At 39.2% G+C, this 21,065-nt stretch overlaps 1 protein-coding gene across 1 annotated transcript in view; it reads left to right on the forward strand.

The window, feature by feature from the left end:
• The first annotated feature begins 430 nt into the window (after positions 1–430).
• The window catches only part of GABRB1 (gamma-aminobutyric acid type A receptor subunit beta1), a 92,160-nt gene continuing 71,525 nt past the window's right edge, over positions 431–21,065 (forward strand). Inside the window, exons 1-3 of the mRNA XM_042811857.1 lie at positions 431–507; positions 582–673; positions 776–843. Coding sequence (XP_042667791.1) covers positions 431–507; positions 582–673; positions 776–843 — 237 coding nt within the window. The remainder of the gene's footprint in view (positions 508–581; positions 674–775; positions 844–21,065) is intronic.

Below are 21,065 nucleotides of genomic sequence, written 5' to 3' on the forward strand. Positions count from 1 at the left end.
TCCCACGGAAAAAACCCTAATTCAGTGTTTAAAAGAAACCAGGTAACTTTATCAGGACCGTGTTTTCAAACTTTTAGTACATGTCGAGTGCTGTATGCCCAGCAGCACCAATCACATCTGATCACCAGTACAACTACAGCATACAATAATCATGACTAGAAAACGTTAAGAATTCACAACAGCAACGCCGAAGTTCCACTGAGTTGAGCTAGGAGGTGATTAAAAGAGGAAGAAAAGAAAAGTGCGTTCATTGTAGCAGCTCTCACGGCCAAACGACAGCACTCACGGCACCTGCGTTACGCAGGCTAACAAAGATACCGGTGCCCACGGCACTCCGCTCGGCGCATGCGCTGCGCTGCCGGCAATTGTTGCTCCGCTCCGTTCCAACTTGCAGTCGCCCCCGACAGGCGTAGGCGCGGCCGGGGCCGGGATGAGAGCGGCGAGGGGGAGCGGCCCATGGGCGCTGTCGCTGTCCCTGGTGCTGGCCGTGGGGTGCGCGGCGCGCAGGTGAGCGCTGCCGGGTCGGGGAGGGGCGCGGGGCAGCGGCCGCCTCCCTGACTTGGTTCCGCTCCTTCCCGCAGCGCCGATGAGCCCAGCAACATGTCCTACGTGAAGGAGACGGTGGACAGGCTGCTGCACGGCTACGATATCCGCCTCAGGCCTGACTTCGGAGGTGAGGCGCCCGCACTTCTCGCTCCCCGGCCCGATGACCGGCGGATCTCCGTCTAACACCGGCTCCCGCTTCCCCTTCCTCCCTCCCTCCCCCCCCGCGCAGGTCCGCCCGTCGACGTGGGCATGCGGATCGAGATCGCCAGCATCGACGTGGTGTCTGAAGTCAACATGGTGAGTAGCGGCGGGACGGGGTTGCGGGGCGCCCAGCCCTCTGCGTTATGGCGCCGCCTGCCGGCCGCGTCGCAGCGCCGCGACAGGTTCGCGTCCGGTCTCCGCCGGCAGCATGAATTCCGCGCGGCCACCTGTAGCGGCGTCGGGGCTGCTAAGAGCAAGCCCGGATTCGGGGCTGTCTACCGCAAGGGAGAGCACATGCTGCACAATAGCACGTCGGGGTTGCTAGGAAAAGCTATTTGCGCTGTTGGCGTAATATTTGCGTGCTTAAGCAAGCACTCCACATGTGCTCTCTGCCGTGTTCGAAATGCCTGCAGCAGGTCTGAGGGTCTGGGCTCTGCTAGCGGTGGTTGTTCACACGGTCAGCAATTGAGTTTAGAAATGTTGGGGTTGCTTGGCTGTAGCTGCACATGGATAGGTCGGTTTGTTTTTGTGTGTATTTGCTTTTTTAATGTAAAATGGCACTGAATAAAATCAGCAAAAAGTAAACAATATGAAGCTTCTGCAAAAACAACCCTTCCCGTAGAAAACTGTTGTAGATTAAATGCACAACCATGTCCCCTCTCCAGCTATCAAAATTAGAGAAGTCCCGAAGGTACAGGTGTAAAAGGAGTGTCATTTGATTTCAACTCTGCTGCTGAGTTCCAGCTGACTAGAGATGCAGGCTTGGAGAGCAAAACTACGTACAGTGGTTGCCTCGTTCAGTAGTCTTTTCCCAGAAGAAACTGAAAAATCATCGGTTACAATTTTGAACATTTTGCAGAAATGAAGGCATTTTGCTCTCTCTCTTTTCTTATGTTCGGTCTCATGAAAATCTAAGATGCTTTTTTTCCTCTTTTTAGCTAAAAGAAGCTTAAAACCTTATATTTCCATTCTGATCATCAGTTTATTTCACACACACACAAAAAAAAAAAGGGGGGGGGGAGAAAAAAAGTAATATATGCCTGTTCAAAGCAATTTTCTCATGTGTTTGCTTCATATAATAAAATTAACAGTTGTCACACAAAATTGAAGAGAGATGTTTTTCTCTTCATGCTCTACATACAGGGTTCTTACTTGTCACTGCTAGATTTTTTTATACACCTAACAGAATCTGGAGGGAGGAGTCTGGCCACTTTGCATGGAGCAAACTGGACTCTGCAGAACATAAAGAGAGCATGATAGAGGTATCAGCTCTTGGAGTTCCTGTTGCTACTTTGTACTCTGGTGGTGGTCATGGTAGGAACTGTTCAGATGAAGCAAGGAGTTTCTTTAGGTCTGAACAGTCGAAGAACAAACAAACTCCAAACTATTTCTCCCACTCTGTAACAGAATCACTGCTTCTGCAAAATGGTGTACCCTGGGATAACCAAATACTGCCAACATCACCAGAATACCTGCTCAGAAAAGTCAAGTGTCAACAGCTGAAATCCTGTTAATTCAAAGGGGAGTAGATCTGACAGTTTCCAGTAGCAGTGTCAAGGGGTAATAATCGTGTAGCACTGGCTCACAGCATTTCTGCTTAGCTCTGAAGGATCCAACATGCACCCCTCTTCTCCCTTCCAAACCTTGCACAGCCCTTGGGAAAGTGTAATTTGTTTTTTAATTATGGAAAATTGTATGCTGGAGGTTTTTTGACTGCTGAGAGGGGCGGCTTGACTAAGATGGGTCAAAAAAATCAAAATATTTTCATTACGTAAAATGCCACATCTTTCCCAATGGAAGGAAGCAACCATTCCTAGGTAAGGCCAGAAGACCATTCTGTTCAATCAGTCTCACACAGGAGTAGCAGGGGCAGTTGTCTCATGCCTGTGCTCTCCTCAGTCATGTAAAACCTAATTTTCAGAGTGTCAGAAGCAGCTGTTCCAAATCCTGGTACACACTGATAGGGTTAAACTTCCTATTCCAGTTCCAGTGCTTAGAGAAAAGATTTTTACTTTATCTCTGTACCTCTTCAGTGAATTAGATGAGAATTTGTCTTGGCTGTAGGCTGTCTGCCAAGTCAACAGGCAGATTTGTATGTACAAGTCATAGTGTAAAAAGTTGAAATATAGACAACAGAACTATTGTGAATTCTGTGAAAACCAATAGTAACAACTGTTCAATCAGGCAGCTTGTCTATCTGTAGCCTCTTCTCTAAATATGCTAAACTATACTGAAATATTCTACTGAATTGTCTTACGTGAAACAAGCAGGAGAACTAGGATGTAAAAGACCTAATGACCAATGCTCTGTTCAAAAGCTACTTATTTCCAAATGTAAAATAAGTTTTAAACTCTTTCCATCAGATTTTCCCATCCTTGCTACAATAATTGGGATTTATAAAGCATTTGCTTCCAAAGATATAAAATGATTCTTCGCTTTGTTTCAATTAATGACAGTTCACCTAATTTTCATCCATGACAGAGTTCCCTTAGAAGAATTCTAGGGACTCACACGAATATAGTGATTTCATTAAGAACCTCACTATTACTGAATCTATTAAATTTCTGTGATATGCGTTGTCTGGTTTATCATGATACTTTTATGCTATTAAGGAGAGATGTGTATTGCACAGCAAGAATGAACATGGGCAGCATGATTCACAGTAACTACCTTCAAGATCCAGGGCACGCAAGCGAATCAAATGCTCTATCTACTAGAAAGTAGTTGAGAAGTAGCTGGAAAAAAAACCAACATCACATACAATACATGACGATTTTCTCTCTAAAATATTTTTTCTACTGAGCAGGTGGTCATACCTTTATTGTAGTGAAAAAGTAGCTGTATGTGCTTGGAAAACCAATGCACTTGAAAAAAAACCTTTTATAGAGAAGTCGAGAGAGATGCAAAAAAATACCTTAGTTCATTTTGGGAAACTCTGTACTTAACCTACCATACTGATTTGACATTGGTTTGTGTGATACCAGATTGCAGGTTTTATTTCTGAGCAAGAAGAGGGAAAAAAATGTTTCCTTGTTCTTTGAAGTGAGTGATATAATTTTTTATCTTCTTCACACCCAATATTCTTCCCATGCTTTCTCCTTGAGAAGTCTGTCTCATATACTGTCAACATACCTGTTGAAAAACATATGACTCAGAAATAATTTAGTTTAAACCACTCATTTTTACATCCTTTTGAGAAACTGATGATATCCCAACTACATCTCTTTTTTGTTTTCCATTCATTTCATGTGATACCACCCTCTCATATTCTTTTATCTTTCCTGCTTTTATGATTATACGTAAGAAACTGAACCAAGAAACAGAATTTATCTTCTGGTGCATTTTTGATACCTTGACTTATGCTGAATGAGGAAGTTATGTTTTGTGGCACAGAGCAGATCCATATCATGACGCCATCACTGTGATAGATTTGAGGAACAAAGTGTCTCTCACAGCACAAAAGCTCCACTGCTCATGTTGTCAGATATCTTTTTCTACTATGTTTACCTCACTTTTCCTGGAAGCAATGTAGTGCTTTAGGGCTGCTCCCAGACCTACTGTTGAAACACTAGTTTACGCTGCAAATGAAATCCAAGATCGAAGCACTTTCTGATGCTACTTTGGAAGTTTATAATCAGTCTGAAGGCTCAACTACTTTAGTGCATTCAGGTCACCATACTTTGTTCAGTTTGGGTAGTGAACAGTTCTGCAAGTGTGGAAAACTGAAAAACAAACTCCTGTGACACCATGACCTATATAGCAAGGGTCATCTTTATCTTTAGCATGGATCATTCTGGAAGGCCGCTTGCTTTTTCAGTTTGAACTTTCACAGAGTCATTTTCCACATAGCAGTGTTGATGTGCTTTAGTTCTTTTGAGATCTTCACAAGTTTGCTGTTCACTGTTTATCACCAATGCAACAAGACAATTCACTTCAAAAAAGACAGAAATCAGTATGTACAGAATAGAAATAAAGCATGTTTCAGAGCATCCTGTGATCATCAGGAATCCAGAATTAACATCAGAACCAAGCAAAATTAATGAAATCTTTGAACAAATATCATGTACAATGTGAAGCAGAGGGTTATGGATCCATTCAGTATAAAAGGCTGTTGGCATCCAGGGCTGTGTGACCAAAGCACAGATAGTAGGTCAGGGGAACTTATTATCTCTTCTTGGTGCTCACTAGATTACATTTAATACTGCATCTGGTTCTGGGTCCAGCCCAGTTATGTGATGCAGAACTGATGGTAGTTCAGTGGAGAGCAACCAAGCTGGGTTGCTTGCTCTAGGATCTGGGACTGTTCTGTCTGGAAAGAAATGGTTCTGAGGGCACATTCTTAGGATGTGTGAAGAAGTTACGGAGAATATAGAGCCAGACATTTCACAGAGGTATGTGCCATGATGGGAGATGCGAAGTGAAACCAAAGAGGATCAGAGTTGGATGTAAGGAAACGATTATTTTCTATTCTGTGAGGACAGTCCAGGAAACAAACTGGATGCTCGGGGAGATTGCAATTTACATCGTTGGTAGCCTGTAAGACTCAGTTGGATCAAACCCAGAGCAACTGGGTCAGACTTCATAGCTGAGTTACTTTATTTTATAAAATCATAATTGTTTACTACATTCGGGAAACAAAACTCCCCTTGATATTAATAAGCATTAATTCAACATTAGTTGGCTGCGCTTAATTCCAAGATCTAGGACTATCACACAAGACTAACTTGTCAACATATGCATATATATAGGCAAATGTTTTCAAATTTGCCTATAGATGAAAGGCAAGCACATAGATGCCTCTAGAGGTTGGAATAATAGAAGTGCTTCCTATTACTTGAGGGCTGAACCTGTAAATGGCAGAAAGTATGCTCTCTCAGTAATTACCTACTGAATCTTACAGAAACTGTCTTTTGGTTCAGGATATACAAAATTATCATAAGCAAGCAAATAACAGTTTGGAAAGATTCTTCCTTTGATTTTTTTTTTCATAGTAATTTTGTATCACAGAACACCACCACTGCAGCAAATGCACTATGGCACATTTACAACAAAATGCACAACAGCTTCCAGAAAGTTATTCATTAATATCCAGCACAACTGCTTATATTAACTGCCCCAGTTCTGAAGGTAATTTCATCTTTTCAATTCTTGCTGTATATTTTTAGACTATTACATATATCTATGGGTTACCACATTTTAGTAAATTTTTATTATTTAGTTCAGGATAAAATCGTGTTTTGTATTAGTGAAGAGAAATCAAGAGAAGACTAGAGTAATATTCAAGATAAATATACCACAACACTGTCCACAGCCCAGGACCCCATTTTAGCCTTCCTTCCCAGGGGCTAGTTTAAGCTCTCAAGCTGAGTAAGGCTTAGAACCACTCTTAGTTTGCCCATGACCTCTGTCAGGCCAGCATTTGTACAGTAGACTCCAGCTATTGACCAACTTCTATGTATCCTTGCACGTTATGTTAAGGCACTTATTGCAGGCTAAACGACTCTTCAGCTGTGTTTATTGGCTGCCTGAAGTTTCACACGTTGTCTTGTCCCTTCTCACTGGCTGGGTTAAGTACTGAGAAAGCAGGATATTGGCTGCTCTGAATGTCAGACTAGAAAACCATCTCTCTTCTCAGCAATTTCATACCAAAATGAATCCCATTTCCATAGATCCCTTCCTTCACAGCAGCAAAATCTCCTTTATTTGAATCTCAAGTTTGGTACATGGAGAATGGAAAAATCAACTTCTTCTGCTCAGTCAGGAAGGCAACAGAAGCAATCAGATTAATTGCAATGATAATAAATGCAAATCCTCAATATAAATACATCCATCAGACAGTATTCATAGAGATTACATTGATTTTTAAAAGTGACATAAAACTCAACAATTATTTATGAAAACTTGTGTCCTGCAGTGCAGAAGAAGGGAGAATTACTTTCTAGTTATAGCATGAAGGACATGCAAAGGATTTGAAATGAATATTAATAAGAATGTTCAGCAACTGATTTTTTCCAGCAAATAAGGAAAAACTAGCCAAGTAATAATATATAAAGGTCAGATCATTTCATCACTGTCTGCTTCAAATGTAAGTAATTATGTTAACAGTGAAACATGGAGTGAATGTAGAAATCAACATCCTGAGGTTAAACAGCGAGGTCACTGTTATTCGATGTCATGTTGGGCTGTTTTTCATTTGAATACAGAACTAAGTGATACTTCAACAAAATTAACAAGTACACAAAAAGGATAAAGTGCTTCATATGACCCAGAAAGGTCAAACATATGACTCAGAAAGTGGTCCCTTCCAACTGAAGCCATTCTATAATCTTAATTTGTTTTTAAAATCAAACTAAACTGAGAACAGCTTCAAGGTTAATATAAGCAATATACCAAATCCTTTTTTCCAGCCTGACAGGCGCAATACTTCACAAGTTTCCTTACTTCAAAGTTTAAATGAACTAGCTATGAATGCCCTTCATAGAAAAAATGATTCTCTTATTTGATGTTAAAATCACAGTTGCCCACAGGCAGTTCTTCCAGCTTTCTCAATTTCTTCTCTCTGGACACAGCAGGTGGCTTACCCTCACTACTTAGCTTTTCTCAAGGGTTGGTAAGCTCAGTTCTGACCTATGTACTTCATACATCTTTTAGTCCGGGTTTTACACCTGACACCACATGGTATCCTGATACGTCTATAGCGGAGGCAGATCGTATAAACCCTGCAACACCCACATTTCTGAATAGAACAGACAGTATTCACACTTCCCGTTTGTTTAAAGCACATTCCAAGTACGCAGCACAAGATTACAAATGACAGAAAACTATCTAGCTGGTCTGTTGAATTTTAACAACATTTTTTATAAGCTGCATCTTGCCTTCTCTCCTGAACCTGGAATAAAAAATAAATAAATAAATAGGACTGAAACGTGCTATTACTGTGACAAACTGCCAGAAATAGCTGCAAAGAAAAGGACCACACATTTCCTTAATCATTCTCCAAAACACTTCTCCTTCCAGGTCTCACTCCTAAAATCTACAGTTAATCTTATAGCAATGGGAGTCTTGTAATGAGATGGATTTTCTCATCCCATAACTGAAGGTCACATGTTTTCTCCAGATCTGCATCAAACAACATGCTCACATCGTGAGCACTGAAATCTTCTTGCTTGGGCTCTGTTAGCCTCCACAAACCTCACAGTTCAGTAGCACAAACACAGTGAGGACATTCAGGGTCACAAATGATACTTTAGTAATTGAATTGCCAACAACTCACACAAAGAACCCATTTACTGTAATTATCATTTCTCTAAAAAGAAAAAACATCTCTGTAAAATTCGAAGTCCTCCCAAGAACCTGTTGTTTCTTTAAATGAATGTGTAGGTAGGTAGAACAGAGAGCTTAATTAAAAGTTTGTATCTTTATTTTCTTTCTTTTCATTACCTTTTTTATTCTGATTCTGGAAAGAAGAGAATACCAGAAGCTCCCAAAGTAAGCATTTGCTTTTATAAGGAGATTGAAGGGGCGCATTTCAAATGACTGCAGAACTTAGTGGGTCTTTTTAAAATCAACTTTATTTTTTACTCTATTGCCTGTTTTCTGTAATTCTTCTAGGCTGTTCTCATACATTCTCTTCTAACTGCTGTTCAAGTAACACCTGGAAGTAAAACTGAGGAGTCAGGAGAAGAAATAATCACACCATCATTTCTCCCTGACATGTGAAAAGATTCCCAGCCTCAGGGAAGGAACAGGAACATGCTCCAAAGCTACCACCAAAAAAAGACTTGTTCCTGTTTGCAAGATGCCAGGTAGTCTGGGACAACATCTGAAGCTACAGAATTAAGCCTGAAGATTTCTGTCATTCAGCTGGTGATGCTGAATGACAGAAAACTGTGCTTTGTGGAGTGCTGTATTCCAAGCAGCAGCTGCTGGGAAGAGGTTTCTGGGATGTCTCATTCCTTATATTAAAGTATGCTGTTTTGAAGCGTAGTGAAACCTCAGAAACCAGCTAAAGGATTCTCAGTTGATGACAGAGTCCAAGGTGGCTACCAGAAAGGTTTTATACTTGAATACTCTCTAAGAGTCCTTTTCTTCTTTCTAGAAGAATTCTGGATCTAAAAGAGGTGCACATTTGGGCTTCTAAAGTTCCTCTTCCCTCACATGAAATACTATCTGTAATTCTGACGGCACTCCAGAAAATGTATTAAAATGAAATTGTTTCTAACCCAAAGGCAAAACTGTTGCAAATATGTCCTCTAAGAAATTTGCAGCAGCAATCACTGAATAATCTAGCAGAATAATACCAGACAATCACGAATCACAGAATGGCCCCGGGTTGGAAGGGACCTCAAGGATCATGAATCTCCAACCCCCCTGCCACATGCAGGGCCACTAACCTCCACATTTAATACCAGACCAGGCTGCCCAGGGCCCCATCCAATCTGGGCTTGAACACCTCCAGGGATGGACAGGGCATCCACAACCTCTCTGGGCAGCCTATTCCAGCACCTCACCACTCCCTCTGTAAAGAACTTCCCCCTGATATCCAACCTAAATCTTCCCTCCCTCAGCTTAAAACCATTTCCTCTTTTTTCTAAGTAATAGCTCTGTATTAAGATTTTCTTAAGCTGGAGATGGAGAAGGTAGATTAGACTTCTTGCCTATTGAGGCTGACAGCGTCCTTTCGAAAGTGCAGTGCTGGTTTTGGCCAAAGCGGTGTCACACTGAGGTTTGCTGTATCTTCTGCTAAGGAAAATGCTTGATTGTTTGGGTTAGGTCATGAACAAGTAAAATGGAATCTAAAACAAAAAGACAGCTTCCAGAAAGCTGCATTATCACTTAGCAAGATTGAATTGTAAGGTTTTAAATGCCTACAATAGAATACATAGTTTCAAAGCGAAGATTTCAGACTGCCAAACATAATTAAAGACTGGAATAAGTGTTCTCCATTAAAATTCATCAATCCATTTGGCTGAGATGAAGAATTTCAGTTGAGTCTGTTTTAATTATCTATAGAATGAACTGAAGAGACAGCAGTTAAAACTGCTGAAACAGATAGATGGTGTCTCAATATTGTTCAGGATCTTAATCATACTAAAAGAAGAGTGCAGTTATTTCCCCAGCATGTTTTTAATCAGAAGAGCCTTTTAAGCACAGGTGAAATAAAACAAGTACCAGACAGCTGCAGGTGTTCATGCTGAAATATCTCAGGAGCTTCTAGGAGACTGCTCCTTTCCAAAAAGACTAGATGCTGATAGTCCCATTGATCTCAGTGAAACTGCTCATGGGTAAAATTTGTTACACCAGTAGAAGTGCATGTTCATTTTACCAGCTTATCAGTTTCTTTAGCAGTTCGTATGAGCACTCCAGCTCTCCAATTACAGCCGTTTCTAAACCTTTGTTTTGTTATAATTTTCTGTATCCTTAATTTTTGACATGAGAGAATAACCAAGCCTGGAATAAGAACCTTTCCCTGTGTTCTTCTGTGCTGATATATCCTTTCTTTGATCAATTTGCTTGTAAACCATTCATCCTGAATACCAATACACTAGCCAAGGGGAGGTTCATAGGCTACATAAATATAATATATTGCATCTCACAAACAGTAGAGTTTTGTCACTGGCTTCCTATGAAAGGAGTGAAACATGGGATTAGCAGCCACCTATAAATTCAGGATTTATTTTACTCACTGCACCAGGACTGACTGGAAGAAAAAAAAAAAAAAAAAAAAAAAAAAAAAAAAAAAGAGTAAGCTTCGAGAACATCAATAACATGCTGGGAACCAAATCTGCAATGACAGACTTCATAGTTTGTTAAATGCTTTGTGGATTCTTACACTAATAAGAAGCAAATATGGTGCCAATGCAGTAGCAATTTGAAATGAATCCTGCATAGAAATTCAGCTCACACTGCCAAGAGAAATGGTTTTGTTTTCCAGAAGCTCACCAATAGTATATATTATTGAGATCTCAAGGAATACCACGTTATTTCCTTTTCATTATTCCTAGCAGAAATTTGGATTAAACAAAAAGGAGAGGATTACAGTTACCAGCATAAGTCAGAAAAAATACAGTGTAAGAACAACCTACTAAACAGCAGGTTATTAAACAGGAACCAGTCAGCTTAAGTAGCTATTTTAGCTCTTCTCACCAGCACGGCATGGTTTATCAGAGAGAGAGAGAGAGATGCTCTCAGAGGAGACTTTTGCACTGTATAAAATTATCAGTTCATTAAGACAATTTCAAATACAAAAGTAAAAATTTAATTCATTCTAGAGAGTCTCATCCTAGACATGGGATCAAGAAGAGAAGACTACAGAGAAGTCTTATGGTGGCCTTTCAGTACTTAAAGGGGGCCTATGGGAAAGCTAGAGAGGGACTTTATCATGGAGTGTAGCAACAAGACAAGAGGTAATGGTTTTAAACTAAAAGAGGAGAGATTTAGATTAGACTGCAGGAAGAAATTCTTTGCTGTGTGTGGTGAGGATATGACACAGGCTACCCAGAAAGCAGGAGGTGCTCAAGGCCGGGCTGAATGGGGCCCTGGGCAGCCTGAACTGTGGGGGGGAGGAAAGAGGGGAAAGGGCAGCCCTGCATATAGCAAGGAAGTAGAACTGGGTGGGCTTAACTATTCTATGACTTTATGGTCTTTTTTTTTGATCATTCATTTTCACAAGTACATTACCACATAAGCATTACTTCCAAGCTTTAAAAGTCACAAGTGAGAGTCTCTTCCATTATTTGTAGAGATTAGTGATTTTTTATTTATATATTTGTATTTAAATAAATTAATTAGGATAAGTCCACAGTTTGGAGAAGTATGTGGGAATTAATTCTTTTCCCTCCCAATGAGCATGACCATCAATCTAACAGTGGAGCAAAGCTATCAGAGGAGGTCACAGCTCCAGAGGAAAATATAGTAATTCAGCTAGCTTGAACAGTATGCATCTTAGAATGCAGAAGCCTTAGATTTCACTCTTTGTTCAGCAGATCAGTGCCATCAGTAGTTAAATGTCACGTTATAGAAAAAAAGACAACAGACTCAGGATGACATCTATGGTGGAACCATAAGTCAATTTCAGATCCTTACTCAGACGTTGTGCATGGCTGTGGACACAGAGCAACTCCTCTGGCCCTTAATTTCTACTCTGTAACAATTCATGTCTCTCGCAGGGATACTGTGAGACTTGAACTCATTGTGTAAGAGCTTACTTGGACAGTGGACAAGTTTCTGTACACTCAGATGGAAAGAAAAGACATACAGCCTGCAGCTAAAAAAGAACATACCCCCTGTGACCAGTAATTTCAGTGAACTATCATGGCTTATGACCCAGCTGGTCTGCTCCAACATCTCCAAAACACTATTTCTGCAGTACTGACAGAAATTTATTTTTTACTTACTTAGTGAGAAACCCCAATACAGCGCAGGATGTTGCATGGTAATTACATTTTCCTCAGTGGGATTACTGAATGACATATTGTGATATATCAAGAGGCAACTGTGAATTCAACTTGAGTCAGCGCAGTAGACTTTGCCCTGTACAGTGTGTTTCCAGATGAACAGTGTGAGTGCGAGAACAAAAGGAAGTTACTGAATACGTCACAGCATCACATATCCTTCAGCAGCATTAGATTTCAAAATATACCTGATTCTGGGCTAGCCTGGGAGCACATTTTTACTTTATTTAATTTACATATACTGTTTGCAGAATGGATTCACCTCCTGGGAGAAGGCAACAATTATACTCATTTGTAAAAAGAACAATGCATGTCAAAATACAGAATTAACAGTTTTTTTCTATTTACTCATTTACATCACTAGCTGCCTGTCTCTTGTAACAGCAGATAAGCAACAGCCATGGCTCTTTTGTGAACAGGCTATTTAATTGCATTAAATGTTAGATTTACTCGGTTTTTGGGACATTGCAACAACATCCAACAGCAGAGGGCTCTGCTAGTCATTAAAGAGGTTGGGAAATTTTCATGTGTATCCCTGATAGTCTCGCCATTTTTGCAAAAATTGCAAGAATAGTATCTGGGTCAGAAGGAGCAAATTTTTTTTTTTTTTTCAGTTTCACATGTATTTACCAGAGCAATTACCAGAACGTGAGCAAAATTTCCCTCCCATGGAAAAGATTTTTCCTTTGGGTATTTGTGGTAGAGTTTTAATACACACTAAAAACCACAGCTTTCATGCAAAATGCGTGTCTTGAAAGTTGAAAAATTCTTTCCTGATCTGCTGTTCTCTTTTCTCAAATGGCTACTTACTGGGTTCTCTGTCACATCCATGTCCGGTGTGCTTTCTCAAAAATAATCCTTAGCAACTCTACATTGCAATTTCAGTAATTTCAACCCTTTGGTCTCTTGAGTAAATTATGTCTGTGCTAGGAGCAACACATTTACAGCCATTCACAAAGGCAGAAACTATAATATTCATATCAATGCAACATCCCGCACTCAGTCAACCTTCTGGCTGTATCATCCCACAGGTGGGCCCATGAGAAGATTAATTTGCCACAGAGATTATTTGCAGAAACATTGGTACACCCCATAGATAACAGATTTTGTGATTCCCCTCCCCCAGGATACTCAGCGTCTTGTAAAATTGTGCTTTAAATAGCAGTTGAACAACACTGAGTTAAAAGAACAGTAAGTGTTAAACATTAAATTCTTCTGTGAAAAGACTTATGAACAAACCGGGTCAAGATGCTATATCACAAAAGGTGCTTTGCTGGCATAAATTATTTCTCATCACATTTCCAGAGTTCTGTGGCTGAGTTAAGATTTGAACCAATGTCTGGAGAAAAAGTGTTTTGACCATTTAGTCTCGGGTTTATTACAGACATGAAACAAACAAGTTCCTGGGGAGTCAGTATATTTTCCACAGCATGACTGCTAGTAGATAGGCAACTTTTATATGACTTTCCACATCAGTGCCACAGATGAATTTGTGTGCAAGTCTGAGTGAAGATAGTTACAAGAACAGAAGTAAACACATGCTTTTAATGTCAGCAGACCATTTCATTTTCTCAGGTTTGGGTTTCTCATTGCATACGCCCAGGAGACAGTCATAAAGTTACATATATGTTATTTTTCATACTCAATAACTTTTTTTCTGATACACAAGATTTGCATGATGGGGCAGCAGTGTAAGGGCTCACCACGTGTCCTATTCATTGACGTGGGTATTAGCAAACCTAACACCTCCATGGCAGATGAGAAAAGGGACTTCTGGCAGAGAGCAGGAAGACACCCAGCTGGTTTTTAGTTATGGGTTTGCTAAAATTGGCCTGTGCTTTGAGAGATATTTTGAATTAAATTTCATCATTAATATCTAGTTCCGTAGATAAAATTATAGCATTTTAAAATGATGCTGACTGGGAGGAAAACAAATGGTGAATGAGTCTTTGGCCTAGATGGAAAGACATAGCATAGACTTAGATTGACAACAGTGCTTAAAAAAGAAAAAAAAATAATCTCCAGAATTTCTGGGTTTTGTGAGGGTGGGAGGTATGTTTTTCTGAAGTGCAATATAAACATCAAGCAAAAATAAGTTTCTTAACTTAACAAGAAATGATCTAATACCTTGATAGCAGGCACGTGCAATTTCTCAGTTTCTTTGTAGTCTTGATGTACCCAGGAAGTCTCACTGAAATTCGCATTCACAGAATCAATGATGAAAGAGTATCAAATACTTAGTGAAACGTACTGAAGAAATGATCTGCAGAAAGAATACGTAAATAATATTTTAATAAGTATGTAGAGCATTCTGGAGTCAAATGCAAGTACTAGACAGTATATTATATTCAATTCTAGTACAATCAAATTTCAAAAATTCAATACATTTTCCTTAGGTTGAAAGACGGTTTATGAAAAAAATAAATCTCTCAGAGGATGTAACATTAAAAACTAAATGCAAAACAGTTATGAGCGCTGCTCCCAAATAAATGCCTCCATGAATTTCCCATTAAAGATAAAGTTCAAGAAGCACTAATGAGTAAAATGATGTGCACTGTCTTTTGGGATTGGAAAGCTGTGATACTTCTGGATTTCCTGGAACTTGGACAAGTCATCAACTCTGACCGTCACATCAAAACATTGACTAAGCTGAAGGCTCAAACTTCCAGATTAGACCAAAAAATAGGACAACTTTTCTCTTGCATCATAAATCACCAGACTCCATACCAGTCTGAAACACATTCCCAATCTTGGCCGGACTGCCTTACCACACTTATCCCATAGTCCAGATTTGGAGCCTTCTGACTTCCATCTGTTCAGGCTAATGAGAAGATTAACTGTATGAACAACATATTCATAGCAATGATGCCATTATTGCAACTGTGAAACAACGAGTCACCCTCTTCAGTGCAGATTTTTATTATTATGGAAATGCAGGCTCTCATTCATCACTGGCAAAAATGAATAGCTAATGATGGTGACTATGTTGAAAAATGGTGCTTTGTAGCTGAGAACTTACACTTTCTAGTGCTATTGTGCTCTTTGAATCTGTTGTAGCTCCTGTAAAAATAAACAGGAAGCATTACTTTTACAGTGATAGATACAGTAAAAGGAGAATTCACAGTTTACAAAAGATGAAAATCAGCTTTTTAGAGTGTGCTACACCATGACTGTGAACAAAAGGTTTCAGCTTTGGAACAGGAACACTAATATTTCTTCTTGTTTTATAGAATGTTTTGTGAATAGACAGTGCCAAATTTTCCTTCTTTTTTAAACCAGGCAGTTTAATCAGCAATAATAATCAGCAAAATAATCAGCAGAGTGGTATGAATTTTACTCTTCGGTTTACTGGCTTATGTATTTGAACACAAGATTTAAACAAACAAACAAAATCAGTGAGTGCAAGTAAAACATTACATCTCAATTTCTATATCCCTCCATAGTGTTCCACGGCAAAAAAATAAAAAAATAAAAAATCCTTTGTGGGCTAAAAAGTAAATGAAAACATAAGGCAATGCAGCAAACCAAGTTCTCTCCTACAGATTTTATAAGCCAATCCTTCTGTGTTGGTGACAACTATTGTTTATTTAGCATGGCATCCTGTGTTTTAAAATGGATGTTATTTGTTCTTTGGAAAATTCTCCAGTTGGCATTTCTTGCTGACAAATTGTCCAAAACCTATGAATCTATCCCTTGCCTCCCACAATAGCTATTTGCCACTGGTGGAAGATAGAAGAGATGATCAACAGCAGGGAAGCAGCAGGAGTTGAACGCACAGAGCTCCCCAAGCAATGCAACCTCTGGAAGGAAAAAAGAAAAAAAAAGAAAAAAAAACAAAGGCTCTTTAGAAAAATAAAAAAATATAATCACCCCCACAAGAGATAAAGAGATAAGAAAGGCTGGCCACAATTAATTGGCAAGAGCTTAAGCAATATGATGAGTCAGGTAGAGAAACAATAAGTGAAACAAGGAACTGTGCTGGACAGGGATCAAGGACATCATATGCAATGTTGCTGGGGATCTTCAAAAAGTGAGTATTGTTTTCCTCTGAGGAAGGATTAGAAAGGAAGCTTAGATTCTGGGTAGTCTAATTCAATTCCTAAATCAACAGTAGAGATTTATGTTTTATCCAGCTATATTACTTCCCTTTACCAAAGACCTGAGCTTTCCAACACACCAATTATGACAACATTCAACAGATTTATAATTGAAATACTGGAATATCACTATGAGATTTTATGGTATCTGATTTTGTTTTTAAAGTGAAGCTACCTAAATGAGCTTTAGTTGATAAGACGTAGACTCACACAGAACGGTTTATTGCTCTGTACAATGTATTTCTGCCTCTTTATTTTTCTGTTTTGTCAGGTGACTATGATTTCCTCACAGTATTTTCATGTCATTGAGAAGTCTTTTTTTAATACTCATAACATGAGTTACTAATGACTTGAAAATTCATTGTTCAGATGTTTAGGGGAAAATGGTTAAGAGGTTTGTTTTATGAAAGGAAATGCCTACAAAGATGCAGTTTTGCAGTACACATTTTCTTCCTCTGATTATAAAGCTAAGAGAATTAACAGTATTTACTGGATTTGTACACATTGGTAAAAATATATATATATATATATATATATAATATATATAATATATATATAATGTGGAGGCGTTTATGGAGCCTCCACATCTCTGAATGTTCTTTCCTGCAAGACTTAGGTAGTTGTAGTCCAATTACAGAACAACAAGAAAAAAAAACAGGATTTTTGTTTTCCCCAAGCAAGTCTACTTGGAATATTTGTCAAATCAGTAGCATCTGTGGTGAACTGCAGAAAGAAACTTTGACTTTCTTTCCCATTTATCATCCAATAATGAATAAGTCCTGGAAGCCATAACAAAACAAAAATCCTTCTGAATTAAACAAAGGTAAGACTGGATAACATAGACAGAGAAGGACAAAGTCGGTTAGCGTAGCACTTCATCACAGCTCTGTGCAGGTTTTCCACATTCATTGTGAATACAGAATGGTTCAGCTGAGGCGATAGTTTTCCTTTGATGTCCAAAGCTGTCATTAAAATACGTCCTCTTCAACAATTAAACTAACTTGTTAAAAGGTGTCAGTAAGCGCTTTCTCATCGTCATGCCGTACCTTTTGAGAGTGAGGTAGAAGAGCCACTCTATACTTTCTTTTCAATATGGCTATTTAAAGGTCATTTAAATTTGGAACAAACTGATGATGAATTAAAGCACGCTCTTTCCTCAACCATTTTACAGTCATAGCTTTTGTAACCTTGGTTACTTTGGCTCAGATAGAAGGCAGGAACTGCAAAGACACATTCCCAAACAGAAATACTGTAACCTCATTCCCAATCCCATTCCAATGGGAACGATCTCAGTAGGACTTAATTTTTCCATGTAAGTCAACAATAACTCCATTTATACCACTGAGTTACATCAACAGGGAAACTGGTAACTCTCTTAAGAATTACAAAGACAAAATCACTTAATTGTGAGGACAGGCTGAGATCTGGGGCTCTTTGGCTTGGAGAAGAGAAAGCTCCAATGGGACTTTATAGTGACTTTCCAGTACCTGAAGGGGGCCTACAGGAAAGCTGGAGAGGGACTTTTTATAAGGGCATATAGCAAAAGGACAAGGGGAAGTGGTTTTAAACTGGAAGAGGGTAGATTTAGACTAGATATAAGGAAGGAGTTCTTTACTGTAAGGGTGATGACACAACTGAAACGTTGCCCAGCGAGATTATGGATGCCCCCACCCTGGAGGACTTCAAGGTCAGGCTGGATCGGGCTTTGAGCAATCTGGTCTAGAGGGAGATGTCCCTGCCTATAGCAGGGTGGTTGGAACTAGATGATCTTAAAGGTCCAATCCAACCCAAACTGTTCTATCATTCCATAAAAATGCTGGCATCTGTAGCATTTTGAGGTTTCACATAGTACTCAAGCTAACAGCTAACATTATGATGATGCTGTTTTTATCAGTACAGCTAAGAAACCATGGGAAATGCTGATTCAACTATGCACTTGATTAGAAACTTCTACAGAAGCTATAGAATAGGATTGATACATTAATAATTATAGCTCACTTAAGCTGGCATGACTTAATATTATTTGTATGATGACAAGTTATAATCTATTTGTCCAATAAAATGTGATTTCAGGCAAACAAAGCTGGAAAATGTCTCACTTTGAGAAGGATTTTTAAATCTCATTAACCAATCAACTGCATCCTTGAAAACCAATGAAATCTTCAAACACATTTTAAGACTTTCTGACAAAAAGACTCACACTGCCCTGAATAATGTGAAAAGCAACAAAAGATCAGTGATTACAGGCTAAGTATTTATATTCTAGGTTTTAGTTGGATGATTATAAATTCTTCAGATTGGAAATTCCTCAGATTCATTATGTTCACACTGCCAAGAAATACTCTAATGTAGTAGGCGAGAATTACTCTAATCTATTGCTGCTGACTGCCAACAGTAATTCTATTAATTCAAAGAGCTAATGACATTTACTAATATTGCCATGATGCTTATTGCATCTTTGAAAGTATGCGGGAATACTTAGTGGTGCATCATTCTAAACAAATTAAATTGAGACTGAGTAGGTGAATGTCACCTGCACTCCTGAATCATATGCTCTGCATCATCATACACAGACAGCATGAAGTGTGCTCATCCAGTGACAGAGCCAATCATCAAGCCAGTACCCTTCTAGGCGTGTATTTTTGCATAATGACAATAAATAACAATAATAAATGACAACAATAATACAAAGATAAGGGTTTGATTCTGGAAGAAGAGCAGCTGAAAATTGCAGTACTATCACCAAAATAAGTCCAGGCTCAGCAGAGCATCCCAAACTGTAGCTGCACTGTTTCTGTTTCAGAACAGACATAGGTCAGAAGCAGTTCAGGTTGTCTGTACTGAGACCTGGTGCATCAGGACATGCACCAGGTGATGAAACTATGATGTCAAATGGGTGGGCAGAGACCTAAACAAATAGAAGTCACCTTCATAACTTTGAATGCCCAGGGTGTACGCATCCAAGCCAGGGATATCTCTCAGAAAAGGAAGGCGCAGTAGGTTTCTTAGCTGCCTGCAAGCTTGAACAGTCATGCAGTATATTATGTACACTCATTTGCCAGCTGTAAAGTAACAGGTTTCATTCCTCCCTGAGGAATTCTGAAACAAAATTATCTTGACACAGGGCTAAGGAGCTCCTGTAAAAACTGTTCTGTGATTCTTATTTAAAAAAAAAAAAAAAAAAAAAAAAAGTGAGAAAAAATGTCTGCAGTCCAGCCCTACCCTGGCAAATGTCTAATGTTAAATATACACTAATTTCAGATAAAAAATGTTTACCTGTGCAGCTTTGGGGGGGATATACCCTTTCCCAAGGAGTTTAGCAGAAATTTAGCAAAGTTACAAAATAAGAATGTGTGAAAACTCCCAAATAAAGAGTTCTTTCTTCCCCCTAGCAAGAAGCAGAGACTGAGCTGAAGCTGCTTCTTTCATCCAGAAATCTGTTCAAGTTATGTAAGCATGCATACTATTGACTTTTCAGCATACAGCATTTACATAGCCACATTGTCAGAAGAGGTAGGAATGAAAGGTTAAATAATAAAGATTTTTAAAAAAGAAATAATAATTAATGCCTGAGAGGTCTCTACAATGAAGTCATAAAAACTCCCTGGAAAGATGCAAGAAGTTTCTTCGACAATTACCTGAACAGATGAAATCCCTCTGTACCAAAAAGACACTGTTTTTCAGATGCCAAATTTCATAACGAAGTTCTTTCTCAAATAAGTGTGCTAATGTTTAACAGCAATACAGCAATACTACAGGGTTTGCAAACAGGAACATGTCTGGTTGTTACTGATTTTGTTGTGTTTATCCAGTCCTGTAGCAGAGACTCATCAAAATACACAGCATCAGCAATGCTAACCAAACTACAAAGATGGCAACTCTACATGGGCTGGCTGAAATGGAAATTGCAGACAGCTGTGTTCCACTCACCTTCCTCTAGACACCAGGGTAAGAGCTGAGATCACAGGCTTTGTATCAACAGGGCAAGCAGCAACAGTTGGCACATGTGAGCACACAGCAGAGATAAGCATCAAGACAGGTAGCTCATTCAACCTTTGCTCCCAGCCTGCATAGGTAGTGGGTACATGACAGAGTCATTCTTCTGAGGCTATGAAACTGAGTTTTACCAGAATGAGTAAGTTACTTTTCAATCACTCTCAAGGCAATAATTCTTAATTTTATTTGCACCAATATAAAATATGCAGCCAACTCAGTACTTGTAGACTGACACAAAACAGCACAGTACACCTCCCATGCACTTTTCATAGCAGAAGGCTAAAGCTCTTGACAAACCACGGCACAAGGAGAATCTCTGCTACTGTTGAGCATGTCATGAGAGTTTCTAAGATATGACCTCACTGTGGTGAATCCTTAAGCAACAAGGAGCAGCCCCATATCATATATGCTTAAATTTTCTATGCTTAAATGCCTTCCTATGTTTAGACTTTCTCAAAACTACATTCTGACTCCAAAGGTCTTCTTACTCATTGTTTCTGAATAGTGTGAGCATTGGCCCAGAGGGAACAAGCGACTTATGCAAATACTCAAACCCATTCTGGAAGAATCACTTCAGAGTCTCAAGGGGACTGAGATCCTCGGCTGATGCTGCCCAGGAAAGCAGCATCTCCCTGCAGCGTTAGGCTCAGTTTCGTAAAGTAAATTTGCTGCATCTCTTACCTGTTTAGAAAAAATAGTTTTATTCTTTATATAAGCTTTTTTCATTTCTTCTCCTGCCTGACAATATTCTTTCCAGATATTGAAATCAAAC

The sequence above is a fragment of the Centrocercus urophasianus genome, unplaced genomic scaffold (genome assembly GCF_019232065.1).
Source record: "Centrocercus urophasianus isolate 14NV4802_14NV808 unplaced genomic scaffold, USGS_Curo_1.0 seq_13, whole genome shotgun sequence".
In the NCBI taxonomy this organism is placed as follows: domain Eukaryota; kingdom Metazoa; phylum Chordata; class Aves; order Galliformes; family Phasianidae; genus Centrocercus; species Centrocercus urophasianus.